Raw genomic sequence first — 27,662 nt, 5'->3', positions numbered from 1 at the left:
GAAGTGATGGATCATACTGCAATATTTCACCCACAACTTCCCCCTCGATGTTTGTGTCCGCCGTCCGCTACATCCTGTTGACACTTAAGTGTTTCATCATCACGTGATTCAGATAAAAACATGTGTGTTACAAAAAAAACAACATTTTTTTGGGATGTTCTGTCTGCAGTGGTCAGTTTGCAGTGGTTAAACGTTGCACAGAGAAGAGCACGGGCCTGGAATATGCCGCCAAGTACGTTAAGAAGCGCCAAAGCCGCGGCAGCAGACGCGGCGTGAGGCGGGAGGCGATCGAGAGGGAGGTGGACATCCTGAAACAGGTCCAGCACGCCAACGTTGTAGCACTTCACGACGTCTACGAGAACCGCACGGACGTGGTGCTCATCCTGGAGCTGTGAGTCCTGCACCAAACACCACACTTTCACTCATCAAAAGAACCACAAAGCAGCATAATGAACGCTATAAAAAAAAATGCATTTTTAAATAATATTTTAGCCTAATAATCATGCATGGCAATAGCCATTTAATCAATTTCAACTGAATCACAGAAGGGAATGTGTGAGAAAACTGAGTTATATTCATTTCCTTCTCAGTGTTGATTGGCTGGATTTGTTCCGCAGCCAGATCAAAGAAGAGATTATAGATAGAAAATGGCCCTAATTTGGCAAAGATGCCATATAATGGTCTTACTGGTGGCTGATGTTAAGTTTGATCAGACGTCCTGATGTTGCTCCTTTTGGAAGGAAATGTGACTCGTAGTTGACTTATTGTGTGAATGCTCCAAAGCATTCACACATGGTTTTCTTCATCCATCCATCCATCCATTTTCTACCGCTTATTCTCTTTCGGGGTCGCGGGGGGCGTTGGCGCCTATCTCAGCTACAATCGGGCGGAAGGCAGGGTACACCCTGGACAAGTCGCCACCTCATCGCAGGGCCAACACAGATAGACAGACAACATTCACACTCACATTCACACACTAGGGACCATTTAGTGTTGCCAATCAACCTATCCCCAGGTGCATGTCTTTGGAAGTGGGAGGAAGCCGGAGTACCCGGAGGGAACCCACGCATTCACAGGGAGAACATGCAAACTCCACACAGACAGATCCCGATCCTGGATTTGAACCCAGGACTGCAGGACTTTCGTATTGTGAGGCAGACGCACTAACCCTTCTGCCACTGTGAAACCCATTTTTTCCATTCTAAATTAATTGGCCATTTTTCAAACTTCCACCGTTTCCATATTTTTCAACTAGGGCTGGACGCTATGGCCTTTTTTTAACATCTCGATATTTTTAGGCCATATCGTGATACAGGTTAAATATCTCAATGTTTTGCCTTAGCCTTGAATGAACACTTGATACATATAATCACAGCAGTAGATTAGATAGATAGATTAGATAGTACTTTATTTATTCCGTCAGGAGAGTTCCTTCAGGAAAATTACAATTTTCAGCACAATCCCATTCAAGATCAGACAAAACATTACAGGGAGACAGAACAGGATCGCTGACGGGTCTGCCGGCTTCCAGCGCCCCTTACAAAAAAGATGAGATACAGGTAAACAAGGAGGGGGAATAGAAGATTAAAACAAAATAAAAAAAATCGGTCTTAGCCTGGGCCCTGGAGAGGAGGTGCAAACTGAGGCCAAGGGAAAAAACAACAACTCATAGCCATGGTACACATCCCTCTTCCATGTGTGTAAGAGGGAAACATCAAACATCAAAGAACACAGAGGACATTAAAGACATTAAAGCAGCAGATACAACCAGACACTTCTACATACTAGCTAGTATGATGATTCTATGTGTCTATATTCAAACATTCTAGTTCATACTGCATTTGTTAGGCCTTGGCGAGAATGAGGACAATTGACACTGCCTTTATTTAACAGTTTTCTTTGAAATCTCTTTGAACAGAGTGATTAATACAAAGCGGCTATAGAATTTATCTTTGGTATATTAGAGCAACAAAAGACATATAGGCAGAACGCAATAAACGGAAAATCACTCCATAGGGAGGAAAAAGGCAATAGCAAAATTACACACGAATCTAATAACCAAAAAAAACAACGATCCATGATTGGCTAAAAAAGTAAATCACTCATGCAGAGGAGACAAGAAACTTTAAACAAAAGGTATGGTCTAAAAAGCTGAGATAACTACAAAGTAAAGCGCTCCAAGAGGCTAAGCAATATGAAATTTAACACACAAAAATGTTGACCAAAAACCTTAGCAAACAAAATCACTCTCTCAGAGGAAACAAAGAAATCAATAAATAAGGCAAGGCAATACTTAGCAACTTGGTTTGAGACTGTGGACAAGGCTGGAGGTACGTGACGAGACGATATACTCTGGCACAAGACAAGAGGAGGACGAGACATCTATACACTTGAGGGAGGGTTGACACAGGTGGGCACAATCAGGCAATCAGGAGAGACATCAGACCAGTGAAACGGGAGGAAGGGCAAGTGACCTGAAACGAGGGGGCAGAGGTAACCTTTCAAAATGAAAGAGGAAAATACAAGACAACATGAAGCCAGACAAGACTTCACCCAGGTGTGACGGCATTAATATATGTTCATTTTAAACTTTCATGGTGAGAAGGAAATCACGACTAAGTTAATTGACCAAAACTGTATTTATTAAAGTTATTAGCAGGTGACTTTTCAAATGATGCTACATATTAGCAGTGATGCTACTATTGGTAGCAACGCTTGTGCCCCACACTTGACAAATTAAAGTTGTCTGTTCGACATCTTCCCGCTTGAAGCCAAAGGAATGAATTATTTCTTCATTTGCACCTTCGTTCTCTCGTATTACCACTCGCACGGCTTCACTAGCATCACAGCTAACGTTAAGCAGTCTGTTACCTCTCTGCTCTGTGAGGGCGTATGAGGTGACAGTATGTGATGTGTGTAAGTTTGTGCGCTTGCTGTCTGTGAGAAGGAGACACAAGAAGAAGTGGGAAGAGCCTGTAGTGTAATGCCCGCAGCTAAAAGCAACTGCGTGAGAACGTATACTCAAATATCACGATATAGTCATTTTCTATATCGCACAGAGACAAACCCGCGATATATCGCCCAGCCCTATTTTCGAACGATTCAAACAATTCCACCGTCAACACATTCAACTCATCCTGGACATGCAAACAATCACCCAAGTTAAAACAATCCCAATAATTCCCATTTATCCACCCTTTTTTCTGTTGACTTCTCCTTCCAAATTTTTCATAGCTCTGTACAAACATTCCTCTTAACCAGGGCGGAAAACCAAGTTGTTTTTGAACTTGAAAAAGTCCTGGTTTCCCAGAAATTTCAGGAATTCCAAAATACCATTTCTCAATTAATAAATCGTACTGCTGTAACATTTCGCGACCGATTTGAAAAATTCCAACACCAACCATTCAAATTCATTCAGAACATTCAAAAGTTTTAGCATTTAAAAAAAAAAAATCCCTCTTTTCCCGAGATTCCCAAATTTCCATGAAAATTTAATTGAAATGAATGGGACCTTTTTTCAACCTATTCAATCCATTCCAACATCGACAGATTCCTCTTATCCTGGACATTCAAACTATCCATCCATCCATTTTCTACCGCTTATTCCCTTTCGGGGTCGCGGGGGGCGCTGGCGCCTATCTCAGCTACAATCGGGCGGAAGGCGGGGTACACCCTGGACAAGTCGCCACCTCATCGCAGGGCCAACACAGATAGACAGACAACATTCACACTCACATTCACACACTAGGGCCAATTTAGTGTTGCCAATCAACCTATCCCCAGGTGCATGTCTTTGGAGGTGGGAGGGGCCTATCCCCAGGTGCATGTCTTTGGAAGTGGGAGGAAGCCGGAGTACCCGGAGGGAACCCACGCATTCACGGGGAGAACATGCAAACTCCACACAGAAAGATCCCGAGCCTGGGATTGAACCCAGGACTGCAGGAGCTTCGTATTGTGAGGCAGATGCACTAACCCCTCTCCCACCGTGAAGCCCCCCACATTCAAACTAACACTTTCCCAAGTTCCAAACCAAATTCCAGTTTTCATGGAAATCCAAATTCTTCAACATTCAAACCATTCCAACATTCAAACTATTCTTACATTCATACTACATTATATCAGCATTGGAGCATTCACACGAAATTCCTTTAGGAATAGCCTCATCTATTTATTATTACTATAAAAGGAAGGTACACTTTTACCCTCAGGTCCCGAATCGGTCTCACTCAAAAAAGTGTAATATCTCAAAACAAGTAATATATCAATATGTTCTTTTCGGGGACCAATGATTATTTTAATCTACATTTAAAACATATCATTGTGGTTTAGATCGGGGGTCCCAAACCTTTTTTGCAAAAGTGTTTGGTATATTTTCACGGGTGGCAGATAAATAGAGCAAAAATAAGTGCATTAAAATACAACTCATCATAACGCGGAATAAGTGGGAGCCCTGGGCTTGTTTATTTGCAATGAGATTGTTTTTTGCAGATTGATGATTTAAACCAGGGGTGCCCATTACGTGGATGGCGAGCTACCAGTCGACCGCGGGGGGTGTGTCAGTCGATCTCCAGCCAGGCTTTTAAAAAAATAGACCTAAAAATGAGTGATCATCAATCTTCACCAAGACGTCACTTAAATGACATTCACGGTACCGGAGGGTCTTGTGAGATGACGCTGGCTGCTGCAAGATCATTATTATGAAAATATGACCCAGAGGAAGGCGAGAAACACTTTTTATTTCAACAGACTCTCGCGCCGTACCTTCCGTCAAAACTCTAAAGGCCGACTGCACATTTCCTATCTTCACAATAAAAGCCCTGCTTCATGCTGCCTGCGCTAACTAAATACAGAGTCTCGGAAAACTGGCGTGCACAAGCGATCCCTCAGAAAGCTGGCGTGCACATCACTTGTGCACGCCAGTTTTCCGAGACTCTTATTTTGTTAGCGCAGGCAGCATGAAGCAGGGCTTTTATTGTGAAGATAGGAAATGTGCAGTCGGCCTTTAGAGTTTTGACGGAAGGGACGGCGCGAAAGTCTGTTGAAATAAAAAGTGTTTCTCGCCTTCCTCTCTGTCATTTTTTCATAATAATGAACTGGCAGCAGCCAGCGTCATCTCACAAGACCCTCGGGTGCCGTGAATGTCAATCAAGCAAGCTACGGAATTTGCCGCCAATGTTTTTCTTGTAAAGTGTATGGAAGCTGGATGAATTAGATGCCAAAATCCAACCACTTTCATGTGGTATTGTACAGAAAGGACAACTTTTTTTTCTCCTCCATTTGAAAATGTGGGCGTTCTCATCATTACTGTCTGATTCCAATCAATGCAAGTCATCAGAATCAGGTAATACACCAACTTATATTCTTGTCTTTGTGAAAGAAAGACATTTATATGTGTTACACATGCTTGTATTATCATTAAACACATTTAACTTGTTTACAAAAATGTCTCTTTCATAAATAAATAAATATAAATGATATATATAAATGAGGTAGATCCCCTCGAGTTGGTCAATTGAAAAGTAGCTCGCCTGCAGAAAAAGTGTGGGCACCCCTTATTTAAACTATATACTATCAATTAATACTACGATATACCTTCTCACTAATAGGGCGTGTAAGCCGGGTTTAGACTGTTGTGAGACAGGTTAGATTTTTTTATATATACCAGGCCTGGGAAAAATATGGCCCGCGGGCCACATGCGCCCCGGTAAGATGCTCAATCCGGCCCACCGGACGTTCTACATAATTTTTTAGACCTTTAACATCAAAACTGTAGCCGCCGTTATGATGTGCAGTGCTATTTTAAAAATGACTGTAAGTCCTGAACTATAGAAAGTATTTCAATGGTTGAAATTTGTGCTTTTGGGTGTTATAGGAGTTATTACGGTAATCTACGTCACAGCAGCTTTGGCCAGGAACAAAACAGAGTGGGCGGGGTTTGTTTTCAGAGCAGCCAGCCCGAAACGCCTGTGTCAGGAACAGATGCGGAAGCAGATTTTAAAACAAAGTTCTGCATAAAAGTGATCATGTATCTTATTGTAGGTGTTTATTACACTTTGCATTCATGTTTTGCTGTTTGTTACATTTTTGTTGTGTTTTGCTTGATTGTAAAATATGTCTATCAGGAGCTGGTCTGAGAAGTAAAAGAAAAGCGACGTTCATATGTTGTTAATTTTCAGTGTTTTATTGTTCATAGTTAATATTGTGAATCTCACTTTGTAACTCCCTCCAACATAGCACTGACACAATGGCTTTCTTTGACTGATTTATTGAAGGCTTCCTTTCCCTTCAATTCACCGTGAAAACTGTTAATAAAATAAAGCATGTCACAAACGTGAAAATAACATGCACAGCATGTGGCTCAAACATTTTACCGAAGTAAAATACAAACAGAAATGACAAATACCTCGTTGGCCTGCATGCTTCTTTTAGGAGGAAATTGTGATCTTCTGGCTGTTATAGCCCAAACGCTGAAAGACCTTGTGATACTTTATAGTCCTTTATCCATTCTCATTGCATCAAACAGATGTTCACTCATACCCGGAAGCAGCTTCCTTAAATCCGTTCACAGACCAATCGAGACACTTCAAAACAAACGCATGCCCACAAACCCAACAAAAAGGCATGAAATTACATTTTTAACCATAGTAACTTAAATAAAGCCTTCTTATGAACTTTTATACATTTTGATTTAAATTCCCTTTTATGAACTTAAATTATTCTGTTTTTAGAGAAATAAAACAAATTAAAGCTGCCAGCAGCGTTGGTCGGGTCCGCCTTTGGCTGCTGCCCCCGAGACCCACGGCCGAATAAGTGTTAGAAGACGCCTTGGAGCCACTATTTTGAGAATCTAATGCATTGTGAAAGTAATGCAGTTGTTGTATTGAAGTGAAAATATCAAACTTCCTGTTGATTTTTGCTAAAGTATGTTAGTTATTAAAATGTAGGTCTAAGTGAGACCTACATAGTGTTTTTTGTTTCTTATCTGTCTGACATTCCTACCGGAAGTTACAAGCAGTTTTGTCTGTGTTTTCTTCCTAGGAGCAGTTTGTCCGTGTTGTATTCCTATGGAGGCGGTAGAGCGCAATTTTGAGTTTTGAGGTTAGGTTTTTTCATCAGATCGCAATTTTTGCCAGACCTGATGTGTGTGTCAAGTTTGGTGAGTTTAGAATAGTCAAGAGTCAAAAATGACATTTTTTAGGAGACTTTGCACAGGGGTTCTTTGAAGGCGCGTAAAATCAAAACCTGAGAACTTATCAAAACTCTGTTCTATACTTTTAATCAGAAGGGTTCAATCTCTCTCCTGTGCGAGTTTGAAGCCAAAACAACAAACGCACTCAGAGGATATAATGTTTGAAGAAAGGTGACCGGTTTTTACAATTTTTTTCTTTTGAAGGGGGGATTGCAAACTTCCTGTTGATATTTGTTGGGGGTTGTCAATCTATGAAATGTAGGTCTAAGCGAGACCTACATAGAGGTTTTGGTTTCATGTCTCTCCGACATTCTTACCGGAAGTTACAAGCTATTTTGTCTGTGTTTTCTTCCTAGGAGCAGTTTTTTAAGTGTTTTATTCAAAAATAGCGCTAGAGCGCAATTTTGAGTTTTGGGGTTTGGTTTTTTCATTAGATCGCAATATTCGCCAGTCCTTATGTGTGCGCCACGTTTGGTGACTTTTGAAGCCTTTTAAAGGGGTCAAATTACAGCGCAAAGAGGCAAAAATTGCATTTTTTGCGAAATTTTTATTTTGAAGGGGTTTTTGCCAACTTCCTGTAGATTTTTGCTGAAAGAAGTGAGTGTATGAAAATTGGGTCTAAGTCAGACCTGCATAGGAGTTTTTGTTTCATGTCGCTATGACATTCCTAACAGAAGTTACATGCAGTTTTGTCTGTCATTTTTTCCTAGGGGGCGCTAGAGCGCAATTTTAATTTCGGGGGATTGGTTGCTTAATATGTTGGGAAAGTTTGCTATACCGACGTGTGTGTCAAATTTGGTGAGTTTTGAAGCATGTTAAGGGGGTCAAATTACAGCGCGTAGGTGCGGAATAATAATAAAACACAGCAGTTTCAATAGGGTCCTTGGCCCATGGCAAAGGACTCCACAGGAGTCCTTTGCCATGGGCCAAGGACCCTAACTATAATAATTACTAGTAGCAAAAGTTACTCACTTTCTGTATTTTAATGTACATTTTTGGGTAACCCCATTCATTAAAAAACTGTAAAATTCCATTCCGTTTTTTTGAGGTGATCTGTCATTACGACAAGTCGTCCAGAGTCCTAATCACAGGGCTTCGGACATTGTGACTTTTGGTCTTAGTGTTCCTGAAAAAAAGGGCCCCAGACACACATACTGTATAGCAGGTTTTTACAGCCAAATGTATATACATAATTTATACACACATACACCTTAGCCCCCCAGACACATTTTTTCTCTCAATGTGGCCCCCGAGTCATCCATCCATCCATCTTCTTCCGCTTATCCGAGGTCGGGTCGCGGGTTAACATCAACCTGCAGATGAAAATTAGCCTTTGGCTACAATTTGGCACATTTACATTTAATATTCCTCCCACCTTGGAAGACCTGCACCGGGAGATAGGTTGATTGGTGACAATCAAATGGGCTCTAGTGTGTGAATGTGAGTAGTCTGTCTATCTGTGTTGGCCCTGCAATGAGGCGCTGACTTGTCCAGGGTGTGCCCAGCTGCCTCTCACCTGAATGCAGCTCGGATAGGCACCAGCACCCCTGCGAGAATGACCAGTGGTAGAAAATGGATGGATGGATAGATGTTCATTAAAGGCCTACTGAAATTAGATTTTCTCATTTAAACGGGGATAGCAGGTCCATTCTATGTTTTCATACTTGATCATTTCGCGATATTGCCATATTTTTGCTGAAAGGATTTAGTAAAGAACATCGACGATACTTTTGGAACTTTTGGTCGTTGATAAAAAAAAGCCTTGCCTGTACCGGAAGTAGCAGACGATGTGCGCGTGACGTCACGGGTTGTAGGGCTCCTCACATCTTCACATTGTTTATAATCATAGCCACCAGCAGCTAGAGCGATTCGGACCGAGAAAGCGACGATTTCCCCATTAATTTGAGCGAGGATGAAAGATTCCTGGATGAGGAAAGTTAGAGTGAATCACTAGGAAAAAAAAGAAAAATAAGGTGACGGCAGTGGGAGCGATTCAGATGTTGTTGGACACATTTCCTAGGATAATTCGGAAAAATCCCTTATCTGCTTATTGTGAAGTGAAGTGAATTATATTTATATAGCGCTTTTCTCTAGTGACTCAAAGCGCTTTACATAGTGAAACCCAATATCTAAGTTACATTTAAACCAGTGTGGGTGGCACTGGGAGCAGGTGGGTAAAGTGTCTTGCCCAAGGACACAACGGCAGTGACTAGGATGGCGGAAGCGGGAATCGAACCTGCAACCCTCAAGTTGCTGGCACGGCCACTCTACCAACCGAGCTATACCGTGTTACTAGTGTTTTAGTTATAAAGTCATACCTGAAAGTCGGAGGGCTGCGGTGACCGCCAGTGTCTCTGAGGGAAGCAATATAGAGGAGCCAAGAAAGTCACAGCTGGCTTTTTGACAGCAGCTGCAGGAGGACGCAAACTCCGTTCAAGTAAGAGCCGACCTAATATCACAATTTTCTCATCCCAAAAACTTGCTGGTTGACATGTGGTAGAGATACATGTCCGCTTGACCGCTCTGTTCCATATTAAAGCTTCACAACAAACAAAGAAACACATGCTCATTTGTTGTCTGGACTTTTATCGTACGTGTCATTTGAAGCGAGAAGTTGGAATTTCCGAGTTCCCTCCCGGAAGTTTCGACTGGAATTTTAAATGCAAATGTTTCTTTACTGTGTCAGTCATTAGATTTGGTTCGTTAGTGAATATCACAACCCTCCAGTCTTTTGATAAAATTTGATATTCTAACGTTAATCAATGCAGAACAAAATTTATTTAAAAAAAACTAACTAATCTGCACTTTTAATCATAATTATAATTTTTTCAAACTCACTTTTGTATCTCTCCAACAGCGTCCTTTGCCATTAATTATGCCAATGAAGGGATGACATCATCCAGCGACTTCTAGCCACTTTTAGGACAGCCAATAGCTACTTTCCGTGCTGGGGAGTTGGCAACACTGATATGGAGGCGTACAAATTAAACCACTCCCAGCCCTCTCTAAAAAAACATCATAGTTTATTTTTTGGAAAATGTATATCTTGAAGTTGTCACACTATTTTTCTTTTGGAAACGGTCAACAATAAACTTCATAAACAGTTTACATATTCACTCGGCCACAACATTAGGCACACCTGCACACTTTCCTATTGATCTGCATGTCACACATTGGTGTTATTATTCACATGACAATAATATATAAAAATACAGTCGTCACTTGTTTATCGCTGTTGATTGGTTCCAGAGATGACCACAATAAATGAATGTACGCAAAGTAGAAATCATGAAAAAAAAAAAATCAAATATTTTCATAACTAGAACATAAAAAAACTGTTTATCAATCAATCAATCAATGTTTATTTATATAGCCCCAAATCACAAATGTCTCAAAGGACTGCACGAATCATTACGACTACAACATCCTCGGAAGCACCCACAAAAGGGCAAGGAAAACTCACACCCAGTGGGCAGGGAGAATTCACATCCAGTGGGACGCCAGTGACAATGCTGACTATGAGAAACCTTGGAGAGGACTTCAGATGTGGGCAACCCCCCCCCCCCCCCCTCTAGGGGACCGAAAGCAATGGATGTCGAGCGGGTCTAACATGATACTGTGAAAGTTCAATCCATAGTGGCTCCAACACAGCCGCGAGAGTTCAGTTCAAGCGGATCCAAGACAGCAGCGAGAGTCCCGTCCACAGGAAACCATCTCAAGCGGAGGCGGATCAGCAGCTTAGAGATGTCCCCAACCCATACACAGGCGAGCGGTCCATCCTGGGTCCCGACGAGCGGTCCATCCTGGGTCTCGACTCTGGAAAGCCAGTACTTCATCCATGGTCATCGGACCGGACCCCCTCCAGTAAGATCATCGGATTCCTATTTATCAATCAATCAGTCAATCAATCAATGTTTATTTATATAGCCCCAAATCACAAATGTCTCAAAGGACTGCACAAATCATTACGACTACAACATCCTCGGAAGAACCCACAAAAGGGCAAGGAAACCTCACACCCAGTGGGCAGGGAGAATTCACATCCAGTGGGACGCCAGTGACAATGCTGACTATGAGAAACCTTGGAGAGGACCTCAGATGTGGGCAACCCCCCCTCTCTAGGGGACCGAAAGCAATGGATGTCGAGCGGGTCTAACATGATACTGTGAAAGTTCAATCCATAGTGGCTCCAACACAGCCGCGAGAGTTCAGTTCAAGCGGATCCAAGACAGCAGCGAGAGTCCCGTCCACAGGAAACCATCTCAAGCGGAGGCGGATCAGCAGCGTAGAGATGTCCCCAATCGATACAGGCGAGCGGTCCATCCTGGGTCTCGACTCTGGACAGCCAGTACTTCATCCATGGTTATCGAACCGGACCCCCTCCACAAGGGAGGGGGGGACATAGGAGAAAGAAAAGAAGCGGCAGATCAACTGGTCTAAAAAGGAGGTCTATTTAAAGGCTAGAGTATACAGATGAGTTTTAAGGTGAGACTTAAATGCTTCTACTGAGAGGTTTACGACCTTCTATATATTTTTTTTCCACATTATGAGAGCCCTTTAAACATGAAACATCACCTTTTAGTCACCTTTACATTCTATAAATTTGATATAGTAATGCTGCCCAAGGCTGAGCCAATCAGTGGCCTCGATGCTGAACAGCATGATCTAACTGGTTTGATCTCCTCTAGTGGCAAATACTACTGTAGTTTTGATATGTTTGGTTAATTTAGCCATTTCTCTGCTTGAAAATGCTACATTTAGGCCAAATAACTACATAATGTTTTAGAAATATTACAAAACCCAAAACCAGCGAAGTTGTCATGTTGTGTTAATCGTAAATAAAAACAGAATACAATGATTTGCAAATACTTTTCAATCTATATTCAATTGAATAGACTGCAAAGAAAAGATACTTATTTTTCGAACTGGAAAACTTTGCCATTTTTTGTAAATATTAGCTCATTTGGAATTTGATGCCTGCAAAATGTTTCAAAAAAGCTGGAATAAGTGGCAAGAAAGACAGAAAGTTGAGGAATGCACATCAAACACTTATTTGGAACATCCCAAAGGTGAACAGGCTAATTGTGAACAGGTGGGTGCCATGATTGGGTATAAAAGCAGCTTCCATGAAATGCTCAGTCATTTACAAACAAGGATGGGGTGAGGGTCACCACTTTGTGAACAAATGCATGAGCAAATTGTCCAACAGTTTAAGAATAACATTTCTCAACGGTCTATTGCAAGGAAATTAGGGAGTTCACCATCTACGGTCCGTAATATCATCGAAAGGTTTAGAGAATCTGGAGAAATCACTGCAAGTAAGCGATGACATTACGGACCTGCGATCCCTTAGGCGGGACTGCATGGAAAAAAAAAAAAAATCGGCATCAGTGTGTAAAGGATATCACCACATGGGCTGAGGAACACTTCAGAAAACCACTGTCAGTAACTACAGTTTGTCACTACATCTGTAGGTTCACGTTAAAACGCTACATTGCAAAGCGAAAGCCATTTATCAAAAACAGCCAGCAACGCTGAGCCCGAGCTCATCTAAGATGAACTAATGCAAAGTGGAAAAGGGTTTTGTGGTCTGACAAATCCACATTTCAAATCGTTTTTGGAAACTGTGGACATCGTGTCCTCCGGAACAAAGAGGAAAAGAGCCATCCGGATTGTTATAGGCGCACAGTTCCAAAGGCAGCATCTGTGATGGTATGGGGGTGTATTAGTGCCCAAGGCATGGGTAACTTACACGTCTGTGAAGGCACCATTAATACATACAGGTTTTGGAGCAACATATGTTACCATTCAAGCTACGTTATTATGGACGCCCCTTCTTATTTCAGCCAGACAATGCCAAGCCACGGGTTACAACAGCATGGCTTCATACTACAAGAGGGCGGGTACCAGACTGGCCTGCTTGTAGTCCAGACCTGTCTCCCATGTATGGCGCAATATGCCTAAAATAACACAACGGAGACCCCGGACTGTTGAACAACTTAAGCTGTACATCAAGCAAGAATGGGAAAGAATCCCACCTAAAAAGCTTCAAAAATTGGTCTCCTCAGTTCTCAAATGTTTACTGAGAGTTGTTAAAAGCAAAGGCCATGTAACACAGAGGTAAAAATGCCCCTGTGTTGCTGCCATTAAATTGAAAGTTAATGATTATTTGCACACAAAAAAAGAAGTTTCTCAGTTCAAACATTAAATATCTTGTCTTTGAAGTCTATTCAGTTGAATATAAGTTGAAAAAGATGAGTAAATCATTGTATTTTGTTTTTATTTACGAATTACACAATGGCCAATTTCACTGATTTTGGGTTCTGTACTTTGACAGTTTCAGCCCTAAATGTCACGCCCGGAAAAGGGTGGAGTGCCATCTCCGGGTTGGAGAGGAGACCCTGCCCCAAGTGGAGGAGTTCAAGTACCTAGGAGTCTTGTTCACGAGTGAGGGAAGAGTGGATCGTGAGATCGACAGGCGGATCGGTGCGGCGTCTTCAGTAATGCGGACGTTGTACCGATCCGTTGTGGTGAAGAAGGAGCTGAGCCGGAAGGCAAAGCTCTCAATTTACCGGTCGATCTACGTTCCCATCCTCACCTATGGTCATGAGCTTTAGGTCATGACCGAAAGGATAAGATCACGGGTACAAGCGGCCAAAATGAGTTTCCTCCATTGTGTGGCGGGGCTCTCCCTTAGAGATAGGGTGAGAAGCTCTGCCATCCGGGAGGAACTCAAAGTAAAGCCGCTGCTCCTCCACATGGAGAGGAGCCAGATGAGGTGGTTCGGGCATCTGGTCAGGATGCCACCCAAACGCCTCCCTAGGGAGGTGTTTAGGGCACGTCCAACCGGTAGGAGGCCACGGGGAAGACCCAGGACACGTTGGGAAGACTATGTCTCCCGGCTGGCCTGGGAACGCCTCGGGATCCCCCGGGAAGAGCTAGACGAAGTGGCTGGGGAGAGGGAAGTCTGGGCTTCCCTGCTTAGGCTGTTGCCCCCGCGACCCGACCTCGGATAAGCGGAAGATGATGGATGGATGTCATGTCAGCTCCGTCAGCGAGTTCCTCTGTCCTTGCTTGCTGTTTGCCCTCCTATCTCTGCCAGAATCGATAATACTGATTTGGAATAGAGCCCTCAGTAAAGTGGGACCCTGTCCAGGTCCAGTCGCTTCCTGAGACTGAAAACTCTAGTTAATCAAAGCAAGAATGAAGCGTCTGACGGCTTTTGTCTTAACAGCGTGACCTCACCCAGTGCGTCATTCAGTCAATCATGTTTTCAATGTGACTGCCAGCTGCTCAAAGAACACTTTGTATGTGGAGCTTTTCACCACAAAATGACGGGCAGAGCAGTGAATCGTGTGTTGGAATGGTGGGCTGACTGAAAACTAACACGCACCGTGGCTAGAAGTATCCCTGGCATCCTATTTGAGCGCATCCTAATCTTGAGAACACACACTGATAAAGTTTGAGAGCTTCCAGGATGAGTTACTCAGTGTGTGTGTGTGTGTGTGTTTGTATGTTACAGCGTTTCTGGTGGAGAGCTGTTCGATTTCCTGGCTCGCAAGGAGTCGCTTTGTGAAGAGGAGGCCGCTCAGTTTATTAAACAAATCCTGGATGGAGTCCAGTACCTTCACTCGAAAAGGATTGCACATTTTGACTTAAAGGTACATAACAATCATTGACATACGTGGTAAAATGCTGTATGTCCACCGGTATTAGGAACTAATGTGAAATATTTCTGATGTAAGAATTGTGAGGCTATTGTGAACCACACTTCCTTCCTGTTTTCTGAGGTCCAAGCTCTCAGCTACAAACACCACAAGGTTATCTCATCCCTTTCGTGGAGCAATGTCGCCCACGCTGCACTCTCACAGTCAAAGTCCTGTCAGTCTGCAGCTCTGGCCCTGCACTTGCTGTTGTTTAGCAAGAGATTTGAACTGAAATGCAATCTTATTGATTGTTTTTTGGTGCGTAGTATTCATTTTACTCCCTTTTTTAAAGAAACATATTTTGTGATTAAGATCCTGCATAGTCAGCAAAGCAATGAACAAATAATATGACAAAAATTGACAACTAAAATACAATATATTTGATAAATAATGATGAAAGTCATGATTATTTTGATGATTTATCGGTATTTTAAAATGCAACAAACAGACACTGACAAATGTTTTAAATAATAATAATTCACCAACTTATTTCCAAAACAACAACCCATCTATGCAAAAAACAACAGTGATAATAAAAGAAAACAAAGAAACATGTGTTCCCGAAAAGGAGCAAAAGCGTATAAAGACATGCCCCATTGCTAACTAAGATCATCGGATTCCTATTTATCAATCAATCAATCAATCAATCAATGTTTATTTATATAGCCCCAAATCACAAATGCCTCAAAGGACTGCACAAATCATTACGACTACAACATCCTCGGAAGAACCCACAAAAGGGCAAGGAAAACTCACACCCAGTGGGCAGGGAGAATTCACATCCAGTGGGACGCCAGTGACAATGCTGACTATGAGAAACCTTGGAGAGGACCTCAGATGTGGGCAACCCCCACCCTCTAGGGGACCGAAAGCAATGGATGTCGAGCGGGTCTAACATGATACTGTGAAAGTTCAATCCATAGTGGCTCCAACACAGCCGCGAGAGTTCAGTTCAAAGCGGATCCAAGACAGCAGCGAGAGTCCCGTCCACAGGAAACCATCTCAAGCGGAGGCGGATCAGCAGCGTAGAGATGTCCCCAATCGATACAGGCGAGCGGTCCATCCTGGGTCTCGACTCTGGACAGCCAGTACTTCATCCATGGTTATCGAACCGGACCCCCTCCACAAGGGAGGGGGGGACATAGGAGAAAGAAAAGAAGCGGCACATCAACTGGTCTAAAAAGGAGGTCTATTTAAAGGCTAGAGTATATAGATGAGTTTTAAGGTGAGATTTAAATGCTTCTACTGAGGTAGCATCTCGAACTGAATAAAATACATAATCACCTGATCCGTGGCAATTCATCCATCCATCCATCCATCCATTTTCTACCGCTTATTCCCTTTGTGATCGCGGGGGGCACTGGTGCCTTGTCCAGCTACAATCGGGCGGAAGACGGGGTACACCCTGGACAAGTCGCCACCTCATTGCAGACAGGAATTCATATCGTATATCATTTAATTCACATATACTCACAAAAATAAACATTTTGATCATTTCATCAAATGTTGTTTGTGAAAATCCTAGGGCTTCAGGCAGATATCGATTATTTTAGTAATTGCCTCATCTATCAATTAGTTCAAGTAATCGAATAAAACCCACTGTACAGTCTCACTGCATATTTTAGGGCAAATAGTTGACATAAACAAACATTTCTCATAAATTACTTGATTAGCATTTTATTTAATGTATTGATTCTTAAATATTGTTTTCGGTGTGACTTTGATTAAATAGATCAGTAAATGTAATGTTTTAAATTACAAAAATATTATGTATTTACTCCATGTTATATATATATATATATATATATATATATATATATATTAGGGATGCACCGATTAATCGGTAACCGAATATAGGGGCGTGGTGATTACTTCATGTGTTACCTAGAAGGTGCCATCACAGACGGGAACACCTTCTAGGTAACACATGAAGTAATCACCACGCCCCTACACCTGCCTGTACCCACCCACTCTGTGTCCTATACAAACCATGGTATGTGAATGCTTCCATTAAAATCTCCTGACGATTGAGGCAACCCCTCATGAAACAGTTCTGTAGAGATGAAGTAGTCTTGTGATCCCCCCCCCACACACACACACATATATATATATTAGGGTTGTGGGAAAAAATCGATTCGAATACGTTGTGCGATTCAGAAGCGATTCTCATTTTTAATAAAATTGATATTTTTTTAAATCAATCCAACAAACCACTACACAGCAATACCATAACAATGCAATCCAATTCCAAAACCAAACCTGAGCCAGCAACACTCAGAACTGCAACAAACAGAGCAATTGAGAGGAGACACAAACACCACACAGAACAAACCAAAAGTAGTGAAACAAAAATGAATATTATCCACAACAGTATCAATATTAGTTATAATTTCAGCATAGCAGTGATTAAAAGTCCCCTCATTTACATTAGACATTTATTATTAGACATTTATAAAAAAAAAAAAAAGAGCAGCAGTGTCACAGTGGCTTGCATTTGCATCGCATCTCATAAGCTTGACAATCTTTCACAAAGATCAAATAAGTCATATTTTTGGTTTGTTTAATAGTTAAAACAAATTTACATTACTGCAATCAGTTGATAAAACATTGTCCTTTACAATTATAAAAGCTTTTAAAAAAATATATACTACTCTGCTAGCATGTCAGCAGACTGGGGTAGACCCTGCTGAAATCCTATGTATTGAATGAATAGAGAATCGTTTTGAATCGGAAAAATATCGTTTTTGAATCGAGACCCGCGTTGAATTGAAAAAATCGATACATTGTCGAATCGTGACCCCCAAGAATCGATATTGAATCAAATCGTGGGACAACCAAAGATTCGCAGCCCTAATATATATATATATTATTTTTATCTTAAGAGGTAATATAATTCAGTTACAAGAATGTTGAAAATACTGTGCGACCTTTACATGTATTACTACACAAATATGACAATAACATACATCGCAATGTTTTTTCTAATGCTGACACTTAAGGCCCCTTCAAAAAGGTACTTTGTTGTATTATTTTATGACAGTATGTGTATTAAAAAAAAACTGGGGATTAGTTGGAAAATAATTGTTGACTTTGTTGACTTCAGCCTGAAAACATAATGCTGCTGGACAGAAATGTTCATCCGCCCCGCATTAAAATCATCGATTTCGGACTGGCACATAAAATGGAAGACGGATCAGATTTTAAAGACATTTTTGGAACCCCTGAGTTTGTTGGTAAGTTGTTGTTTTTTTTTGTAATTATTCATGAATGTCTGTTCCGAGAAGTACAACATGTTTGTGATGTTTGTGTGTGTGTGTGTGTGTGTGTATTTTCCAGCTCCAGAGATAGTTAACTATGAGACCTTGGGGTTGGAAGCAGACATGTGGTATGAGTATATGAGTTGTATATCATAGTGGACACTGTGTGTACGCAGTATCTACAAACATGCTTTAATCTTCTTACAGGAGCATTGGTGTCATCACATATATACTGTAAGTTGACTCCTAAACTTAGATGTACTCCAAAATACGTAAACAATAGTCAAGTCAACGTGTTTTGTTTTTTTTCAGCTTGAGCGGCGCTTCGCCTTTCCTCGGCGACACGAAGCAAGAGACGTTGGGCAACATCTCCGCCATGAACTACGAGTTCGACGAGGAGTTCTTCAGCAACACGAGCGAGCTGGCCAAGAGCTTCATCAGGCAGCTGCTGGTGAAGGACACGAGGTACGACGTTAACAACAATGGCCCTCTCACAAAAAGTCACAATGCACAACGACGGATCTTGTTCTTGTTGCCTTTCACATGTGTTTCCCATTGTGTTGCACCTCCAGGATTTGAAACCTAAACTGTTTGTATTAAGCTCAATGTGATCCTGAGGGGGTTTGCATCACTGTCTGTTTACTCAGATGCATTTTTCTCACTTTAGGAAACGCATGAGCATACAAGAAGCCCTCAACCATCCTTGGATTAAGGTACTGTGTGTGCGTGCGTTTGTGTGTGTGTGTGTGTGTGTGTGTGTGGCTTTTACACTGTAAGAAGTGCAGTTGTATCTTACCATTTGAGAGCGTGTTGATCTGTTAATAACCACAGACCGAACGGGACCTTTATACTCGCCGACACAGTCTAATGAGCTCCCAAGGAAGCGCTCTTCTTGGCATTCTGTTTGAAATTATTTCCTTAAATTGAATTAATTGTTTGAATAATGAAAAAAATAATAATCAAGGCATCACATTGAGAAGTGTTTTTAATCCATCCATCCATCCATTTTCTACCGCTTATTCCCTTTTGGGGTCGCGGGGGGCACTGGCGCCTATCTCAGCTACAATCGGGCGGAAGGCGGGGTACACCCTGGACAAGTCGCCACCTCATCGCAGGGCCAACACAGATAGACAGACAACATTCACACTCACATTCACACACTAGGGACCATTTAGTGTTCAATCAATCAATCAATCAATGTTTACTTATATAGCCCTAAATCACTAGTGTCTCAAAGGGCTGCACAAACCACCACGACATCCTCGGTAGGCCCACATAAGGGCAAGGAAAACTCACACCCAGTGGGACGTCGGTGACAATGATGACTATGAGGACCTTAGAGAGGAGGAAAGCAATGGATGTCGAGCGGGTCTAACATGATACTGTGAAAGTTGAATCCACAATGGATCCAACACAGTCGCGAGAGTCCAGTCCAAAGCGGAGCCAACACAGCAGCGAGAGTCCCGTTCACAGCAGAGCCAGCAGGAAACCATCCCAAGCGGAGGCGGATCAGCATCGCAGAGATGTCCCCAGCCGATACACAGGCAAGCAGTACATGGCCACCGGATCGGACCGGACCCCCTCGGACCGGACCCCCTCCACAAGGGAGAGTGGGACATAGAAGAAAAAGAAAAGAAACGGCAGATCAACTGGTCTAAAAAGGGAGTCTATTTAAAGGCTAGAGTATACAAATGAGTTTTAAGGTGAGACTTAAATGCTTCTACTGAGGTGGCATCTCGAACTGTTACCGGGAGGGCATTCCAGAGTACTGGAGCCCGAACGGAAAACGCTCTATAGCCCGCAGACTTTTTTTGGGCTTTGGGAATCACTAACAAGCCGGTGTCCTTTGAACGCAGATTTCTTGCCGGGACATATGGTACAATACAATCGGCAAGATAGGATGGAGCTAGACCGTTTAGTATTTTATACGTAAGTAGTAAAACCTTAAAGTCACATCTTAAGTGCACAGGAAGCCAGTGCAGGTGAGCCAGTACAGGCGTAATGTGATCAAACTTTCTTGTTCTTGTCAAAAGTCTAGCAGCCGCATTTTGTACCAACTGTAATCTTTTAATGCTAGACATGGGGAGACCCGAAAATAATACGTTACAGTAGTCGAGGCGAGACGTAACAAACGCATGGATAATGATCTCAGCGTCTTTAGTGGACAGAATGGAGCGAATTTTAGCGATATTACGGAGATGAAAGAAGGCCGTTTTAGTAACGCTTTTAATGTGTGCCTCAAAGGAGAGAGTTGGGTCGAAGATAATACCCAGATTCTTTACCGTGTCGCCTTGTTTAATTGTTTGGTTGTCAAATGTTAGAGTTGTATTATTAAATAGAGTTCGGTGTCTAGCAGGACCGATAATCAGCATTTCCGTTTTTTTGGCGTTGAGTTGCAAAAAGTTAGCGGACATCCATTGTTTGATTTCATTAAGACACGCCTCCAACTGACTACAATCCGGCGTGTTGGTCAGCTTTAGGGGCATGTAGAGTTGGGTGTCATCAGCATAACAGTGAAAGCTAATACCGTATTTGCGTATGATGTCACCTAGCGGCAGCATGTAGATGCTGAAGAGTGCAGGGCCAAGGACCGAACCCTGGGGAACTCCACACGTTACCTTAACGTAGTCCGAGGTCACATTGTTATGGGAGACACACTGCATCCTATCAGTAAGATAAGAGTTAAACCAAGACAGGGCTAAGTCTGACATACCAATTCGTGTTTTGATACGTTCTAATAAAATATTATGATCGACGGTATCGAAAGCCAATGTTGCCAATCAACCTATCCCCAGGTGCATGTCTTTGGAAGTGGGAGGAAGCCGGAGTACCCGGAGGGAACCCACGCATTCACGGGGAGAACATGCAAACTCCACACAGAAAGATCCCGAGCCTGGATTTGAACCCAGGACTGCAGGAACTTCGTATTGTGAGGCAGACGCACTAACCCCTCTGCCACCGTGAAGCCCTTAGTGTTTTTAATGTTTGTTAATTTAGTCTTTTATGGGCTTCACAGTGGCAGAGGGGTTAGTGCGTCTGCCTCACAATACGAAGGTCCTGCAGTCCTGGGTTGAAATCCAGGCTCGGGATCTTTCTGTGTGGAGTTTGCATGTTCTCCCCGTGAATGCGTGGGTTCCCTCCGGGTACTCCGGCTTCCTCCCACTTCCAAAGACATGCACCTGGGGATAGGCCCCTCCCACCTCCAAAGACATGCACCTGGGGATAGGCCCCTCCCACCTCCAAAGACATGCACCTGGGGATAGGTTGATTGGCAACACTAAATGGTCCCTAGTGTGTGAATGTTGTCTGTCTATCTGTGTTGGCCCTGCGATGAGGTGGCGACTTGTCCAGGGTGTACCCCGCCTTCCGCCCGATTGTAGCTGAGATAGGCGCCAGCGCCCCCTGCTTACCCGAAAAGGGAACAAGCGGTAAAAAATGGATGGATGGATGGATGTATAGTACAGGCCAAAAGTTTGGACACACCTTCTCCTCATTCAATGTGTTTTCTTTATTTCTATGACTATTTACATTGTAGATTGTCCCTGAAGGCATCAAAACTATTAATAAACACTTGTGGAGTTATGTACTTTAAAAAAAAGGTGAAAACATGTTTTATAGTCTAGTTTCTTCAAAATAACGATCCTTTGCTCCGATTACTGCTTTGCAAACTCTTGGCATTCTCTCGATGAGCTTCAAGCACACCCGTGCAGTGAAAGCCCTTTCAGGGGCAGCATAGCTCGGTTGGTAGAGCGGCCGTGCCAGCAACTTGAGGGTTGCAGGTTCGATCCCCGCTTCCGCCATCCTAGTCACTGCCGTTGTGTCCTTGGGCAGGACACTTTACCCACCTGCTCCCAGTGCCACCCACACTGGTTTAAATGTAACTTAGATATAGGGTTTCACTTTGTAAAGCGCTAAATAAATATAATTCACTTTACTGACTATGTCTTGAAGTTCATCGAGAGAATGCCTAGAGTGTGTGAAAAATTCAATATGCCCTAACCTGCTTATACGCACTGAAATTACGGTCATATATAAAACATTTTGTGCAGCATGTGTCCACTGTTTTCCCCAAATTTGTTTGATTTTATTCGACACGGTGTCGCCCATCCTGCTGAGCAATTATGCATGATACGGAGCATAATGTTTGATAACATGCATAACTCTAGTTAAAAAAAATGTGGGTTTATCTTCCAAAAGCAATAAATTAAAGATAGTCTGTCCAATACCTGTTTGGCACAACACACAGTTAAAGTTGTTCCAATGTAAAGGAATTTAAATATTAATAAATAAGTATAAATACCATTTAAATTGACATTAAAAGATCTTAAAGGACCCATAGCTTCCAGATGTATAACATTTCACAAAGAAGTTCTCTATGTATTTTCTTCTCCTGAAAACGAATCTAAATAATAATATCAATTAGTTTTTGAGTAATGGGTAGATAACTAACAGTATATGGAACATAGCTAGACTTGATATTCTGTCCCCTTTTGAGGTGATGTCATTACAGAACTGGAGCTCGTTTCCTTGCATAGACCGTGTGGATAAAGGCATGCCAATCTATTATTTTGATCGTTTAATTGCATGTTTTTGTCACTCTGGTCCATGACTACTTTAAAACTGATACGGTTAAAATTATGAACAAAAAAAATGAATATAAAAGATCACCATTTCCGGACTTCCCTGCTCTTCCAGCTCATCTTCCATTGACACCATAGTCTGTGTTTCCTAAAGCCGGGGATATATGGCTTAAAACTGTATCACCGTATAGGTGTCTTGTATCGGTCGATATCAATAATCAGTGGTATTTTTTATGACCGATTGACCAGGAGAAAAATACATTAAATGTAATTTTTTTCTAAACAATTTACCTTCTTCTGATTATAACCCCTTCAGCTATAAAAGGAAATGTCAACACAACCATGGAAAACACTCAATCAATGGAAACATCATTTTCATATCACATTGAACACTTAACAATAACCTCTTAAAATTGAGGTGCAAAAATAAGGAATGCGTAAAAAATGCTTTATAAAGTGTAACAAAAATAGTGCAAAGTGTGAAATGTAAACCTAGAGAAACCTAAAAAGATTAATTTTCTGCAGGGTTAGTGCCGGGAAGTTAGGGCTCTGCTCAGGGGTGTGGTGTGTGATTACCAGCCTTGGTGTGGACAAGCACCTTGCATATTCTACCGACCACGTTGGTTGAACTTAAGTCCATTATAAAACATTTACTGCCATACTGTCGAGTTGACTTTTCCTGTTTTATCGACAATTTTGTTACTCTCTGCAGCACTCATTTTTGCTTTCTTTTCTAATTCGATGCAAAGAATCAACCGCGAGACAACAAGATGGTGCAACCGAACTTGATTGTTATTACTGTTACCTGATTGGCTGTTAGCATGTCACTCCCACTGTTCAGTGATCAATTCCTGTGCTGGTTGGTTACCAGGTAGCGAGTACCTTTGTTCATGCAACCAACCTTGCTTCTTAACTTCCGGTTTCTTAGATTACATGCAGCTCAGTGGCCTTGTGGTTGGAGTGTCCTCCCTGAGACTGGAAGGTTGTGAGTTCAAGACCAAAGACTATAAAAATGGGACCCCTCCCTGCTTGGCACTCAGCATCAAGGGTTGGAATATGGGGTTGAATCCCCAAATGATTCCCGAGCGTGGAGCGTGCTGCTGCTCACTGCTCCCCTCACCTCCCAGGGGGTGAACATGGGGATGGGCCAAATGCAGAGGACACATTTCACCACACCTAGTGTGGGACTTTAACTTTAATGTCTATCGCGATATACATTGATATTAGTTTATTGTCAGGCCCTAGTGTTTCCTCATGCTCCCTCAGCCCTCTTGAGGAAAACATCAGTAGAAGAGGATGCAAATTCCATCTTTGAGCACCAGGTCTGCTCTTCCTTTTCAGTTTCCCACAGGTTCTGGTTTAGTCTTTCTCACCTCAATGGTGCTCCTGATTTTCAGAATTGCATTTGGCTCGAGTCTATTAAACCCCATCCAAAACCTTTCTTCTTGAAATTACTAAAATGATTGTTGCAAATTACTCTCTTCTCGCTTATTTTTTCCCATTTTGCACGGGTCAATTTGAATGGAGAGGTCCATACTTTCCTCATATTTCTATCAAAGGGAATTGTATGCAGGCTGACCCCCTTCTTTAGTTGTATTGCTACAACCTGCAACAATGCATCTTGCAGACATATATGATCATTCCTTCGAATGCAGTATGAAAATGTCATGATTCGGGATGAAGATGCTACCAAAACACATACTACGTAATATGAAATTGCCTCCACTCTTCTGTAAGTGACGTCAGCAAGCTCATCAGAATCAGGAAAACTTTATTAACCCCGGTGGGGAAATTACGATTTTCAACACAATCTCATTCAAGAGCAGACAAAAGAGAAAAACAATATTAAGTGTAATCCTGGGACCCTGGAGAGAGGGTCCAAGGGGGGGCTGGGGCCAAGGGAAAAAACTCATAGCAATAGCACACATAAGCATGTGTGTAAGAGGGAAACATCAAAGCACAAAGGACATTAAAAAAATTAAAAAAACAGAACTGATGCAACCAGCCGTCTACAAAAGTAAAATAACAACAACAACCAAACATATACACTGTGGTGGCCTCTGCGGTGTTGCACGCCATCATCTGCTGGGGTGGGGGGAGCATAACCACAGACAGGAGCAGACCCAACAAAGTAACCAAGAGAGCCGACTTTACCCTCGCCTGCCCACTAACTTTCGGCCAGTGTCCAGTCTGCATGGATGAGCGAGGATGCGTCTCTGATGCAGGCCCGCCCACATTTTAGAGTTAAAAGTGGGCGTTCCAAAATGTGCTGAAACTCACTTGAAAACAAACCTACCTACTGTCTCCATTTTGGCTGTCATTTTACCTGTAGACATCATTTTTGGGTTCAGAACTATGAAATACGTTCCAAAATTGTCAGCATCACAGGAGCCCCTTTAGCAAAAATTAGTACTGGCTCTATACATTATAGCCCCAGCTCCCTTTAATCTATCCATCCATCCATCATCTTCCGCTTATCCGAGGTCGGGTCGCGGGGGCAACAGCCTAAGCAGGGAAACCCAGACTTCCCTTTCCCCAGCCACTTCGTCCAGCTCTTCCCGGGGGATCCCGAGGCGTTCCCAGGCCAGCCGGGAGACATAGTCTTCCCAACATGTCCTGGGTCTTCCCCGTGGCCTCCTACCGGTTGGACGTGCCCTAAACACCTCCCTAGGGAGGAGTTCGGGTGGCATCCTGACCAGATGCCCGAACCACCTCATCTGGCTCCTCTCCATGTGGAGGAGCAGCGGCTTTACTTTGAGTTCCTCCCGGATGGCAGAGCTTCTCACCCTATCTCTGAGGGAGAGCCCTGGAAACTCATTTCGGCCGCTTGTACCCGTGATCTTATCCTTTCGGTCATGACCCAAAGCTCATGACCATAGGTGAGGATGGGAACGTAGATCGACCGGTAAATTGAGAGCTTTGCCTTCCGGCTCAGCTCCTTCTTCACCACAACGGATCGGTACAACGTCCGCATTACTGAAGACGCCGCACCGATCCGCCTGTCGATCTCACGATCCACTCTTCCCCCACTCGTGAACAAGACTCCTAGGTACTTGAACTCCTCCACTAGCTCTGCAAAAATAAATACAATACAGTTTCCTATGCAACACAGAGAAAGGGTATGGCAGACGGAGAAGTGTCAGACTTTATTTTAGAAGGAAATGACGACTAGATATCTAAAGATGACAAGCGGTTACCCCGACACGTTGCCACAGTTAGTGGCTAAACATCACTAACTGTTATCTTGATGACAAGCTCCAGTGGTGATATTTATTGTTTGCATCCATGCATGCGATTGTTGCTTTTGATGTGCAACGTGTGGACACCAGCATGACACCAGGAAGCATCTAACACAGCGGTAATGTGCTGTGGATGCTCTTACCCCTGCCATGGCTTCTGCTGTAGGGTCACAAACACTAACCCTACAGAGCCACTTCTGCAGCCTCTGACTCAGTGTTCCTCCATCCTTGTGTCAGAAGACCGGTGGCCGCCCGCCAGACATCGCCGTCCTGGAAGCTGAGCAGCTCAAGACCAAGCGCCTGAAGGAGTACACCCTGGAATCCCACTCCAACATGTGCCAGAACAACACCTACGCCAACTTTGAGCGTTTCTCCCACGCGGTGGAGGACATTGGGTCGATGGAGATGGGGGTGGCGCAGGTGGCGGGGGCCCCCCACACCCTGCAGGGGGACCTGGAGGCATTGCTGGCCATCTTCAATGATAAAGAAGCCTGGTTCGAAAAGGAGAAGGAAACCGCCAGAAAGCAACTCTGTGAGTTTCACAAAATGGAGATCACCAGGAGGCTGCTGCAGGAAGACTTGACGGGCGTGGGGACCACCCTGGACAGCGTCAGCGGGAAGTACCAGCAGAGGCAGAGTCACCTGGACACGCTCAGGCAGGAGCTGACCTCGGAGCTGCAGTGGCTGGAGGAGGTGATGGTTCTCTCTGCATCTGCAAGGAGCAGCAACACTGGAGGAGCTGCTGCGTCCCGAGACCCAACAGGCCTTCACAAAGTCAACTTAATATGAATTATTTGGAAGCACATCCCTTGAATCGAATACAATCATGGGAATATTCAGTATGTGTCTACATGCTGACTACACATAATTTAAAATGAAAGCAAGTATGCTTTGCAGCTGTAACACAGACTTCTGGGAGGACGCTGAGCAATATGTTGGCGTGAGAGGTCACAGCTCACAGAGTTCTTCTTCTCCAATCACATCCAAACATGCCTCCATGGATCTTTGTGTACTAGGGCACACAAACAGACCCTTCCCCTAACTTCCCACACAACGGGAACATTGATTTATGTAGGGATTATAGGAGTCCAGCCCCAGCGGATAAATATTGGATTGTCATAAATATTTCTTGGAGCTTGATGTTTAAGCGAGCTCGATTAATGTTGGCTCGAATTTGATGGAGTTTGGCAAGTAGAGGCAATAACTTATTTGCCTTCACTGTGTTGTGAAAATGAGGCCATAAATGAAGCTTTTTAATGGAATGTATTGGAACAACATTTTTTTTTTCATTCCATTTTATTATGTTGCTTTAATTTGTTACTTTCCTGTTAAAGAGCACTTTTATCGACGGCATATTTATTTGATTATTTTTGTATTGTTTGAATTTCGTATTTTCTTGGTTATTTTTTTGAAAACCTCCAATATATTTAATCATGCTTTTAACAAACTGTAAGCAGATCCACACAATGTGCACCTTTCTTTATTAAATCATTCACTGTTTTCATAAAACTTTGAATTCATTTTTTTTTATGCTAAAAACACATTCATTAAAATGTGTCCACTTCGGCAATTATTATCATTATTATTTCTTCCTTCCCCTTGTGTCTCCACAGCCTCACAATTCCAAACAAGCGATGGTCAAGAGGTTGTCGGTGGTCAACTTAGAGAACTTCAAGAGGCAGTATGCCAGG

At 42.8% G+C, this 27,662-nt stretch overlaps 2 protein-coding genes across 2 annotated transcripts in view; one reads left to right on the top strand and one right to left on the bottom strand.

Moving 5' to 3' along the window:
* Positions 1 to 47: 47 nt before the first annotated feature.
* On the top strand, positions 48 to 27,557 carry LOC133563732 (death-associated protein kinase 2-like). Its single transcript, XM_061918033.1, has 9 exons — positions 48 to 103; positions 170 to 391; positions 14,712 to 14,850; positions 17,999 to 18,128; positions 18,232 to 18,280; positions 18,360 to 18,386; positions 18,465 to 18,617; positions 18,820 to 18,865; positions 26,209 to 27,557. Exons 1-9 carry the CDS (start codon positions 48 to 50, stop codon positions 26,758 to 26,760), a joined length of 1,374 nt encoding a protein of 457 aa, XP_061774017.1. The 3' UTR covers positions 26,761 to 27,557.
* The window catches only part of LOC133562885 (alpha-mannosidase 2C1-like), a 90,427-nt gene continuing 64,554 nt past the window's right edge, over positions 1,790 to 27,662 (bottom strand). The window contains exon 31 of the transcript XR_009808927.1: positions 1,790 to 2,474. The gene's annotated coding sequence lies outside the window, so the exon portion shown is untranslated. The remainder of the gene's footprint in view (positions 2,475 to 27,662) is intronic.

Source organism: Nerophis ophidion, linkage group LG12, assembly GCF_033978795.1.
Source record: "Nerophis ophidion isolate RoL-2023_Sa linkage group LG12, RoL_Noph_v1.0, whole genome shotgun sequence".
NCBI lineage: Eukaryota > Metazoa > Chordata > Actinopteri > Syngnathiformes > Syngnathidae > Nerophis > Nerophis ophidion.
The sequence above is the reverse complement of the archived record's forward strand: the minus strand, read 5'-3'. Positions and strand labels throughout refer to the sequence as shown.

Bases quoted from the DNA above. Each gene is read 5' to 3' on its own strand.
- LOC133563732 (XM_061918033.1), top strand. From the start codon at position 48: ATGTTTGTGTCCGCCGTCCGCTACATCCTGTTGACACTTAAGTGTTTC. The intron at 14,851-17,998 runs GTACATAACAAT...TGTTGACTTCAG, and splicing joins TTGCACATTTTGACTTAAAG to CCTGAAAACATAATGCTGCT. The intron at 18,387-18,464 runs GTAAGTTGACTC...GTTTTTTTTCAG, and splicing joins GGTGTCATCACATATATACT to CTTGAGCGGCGCTTCGCCTT.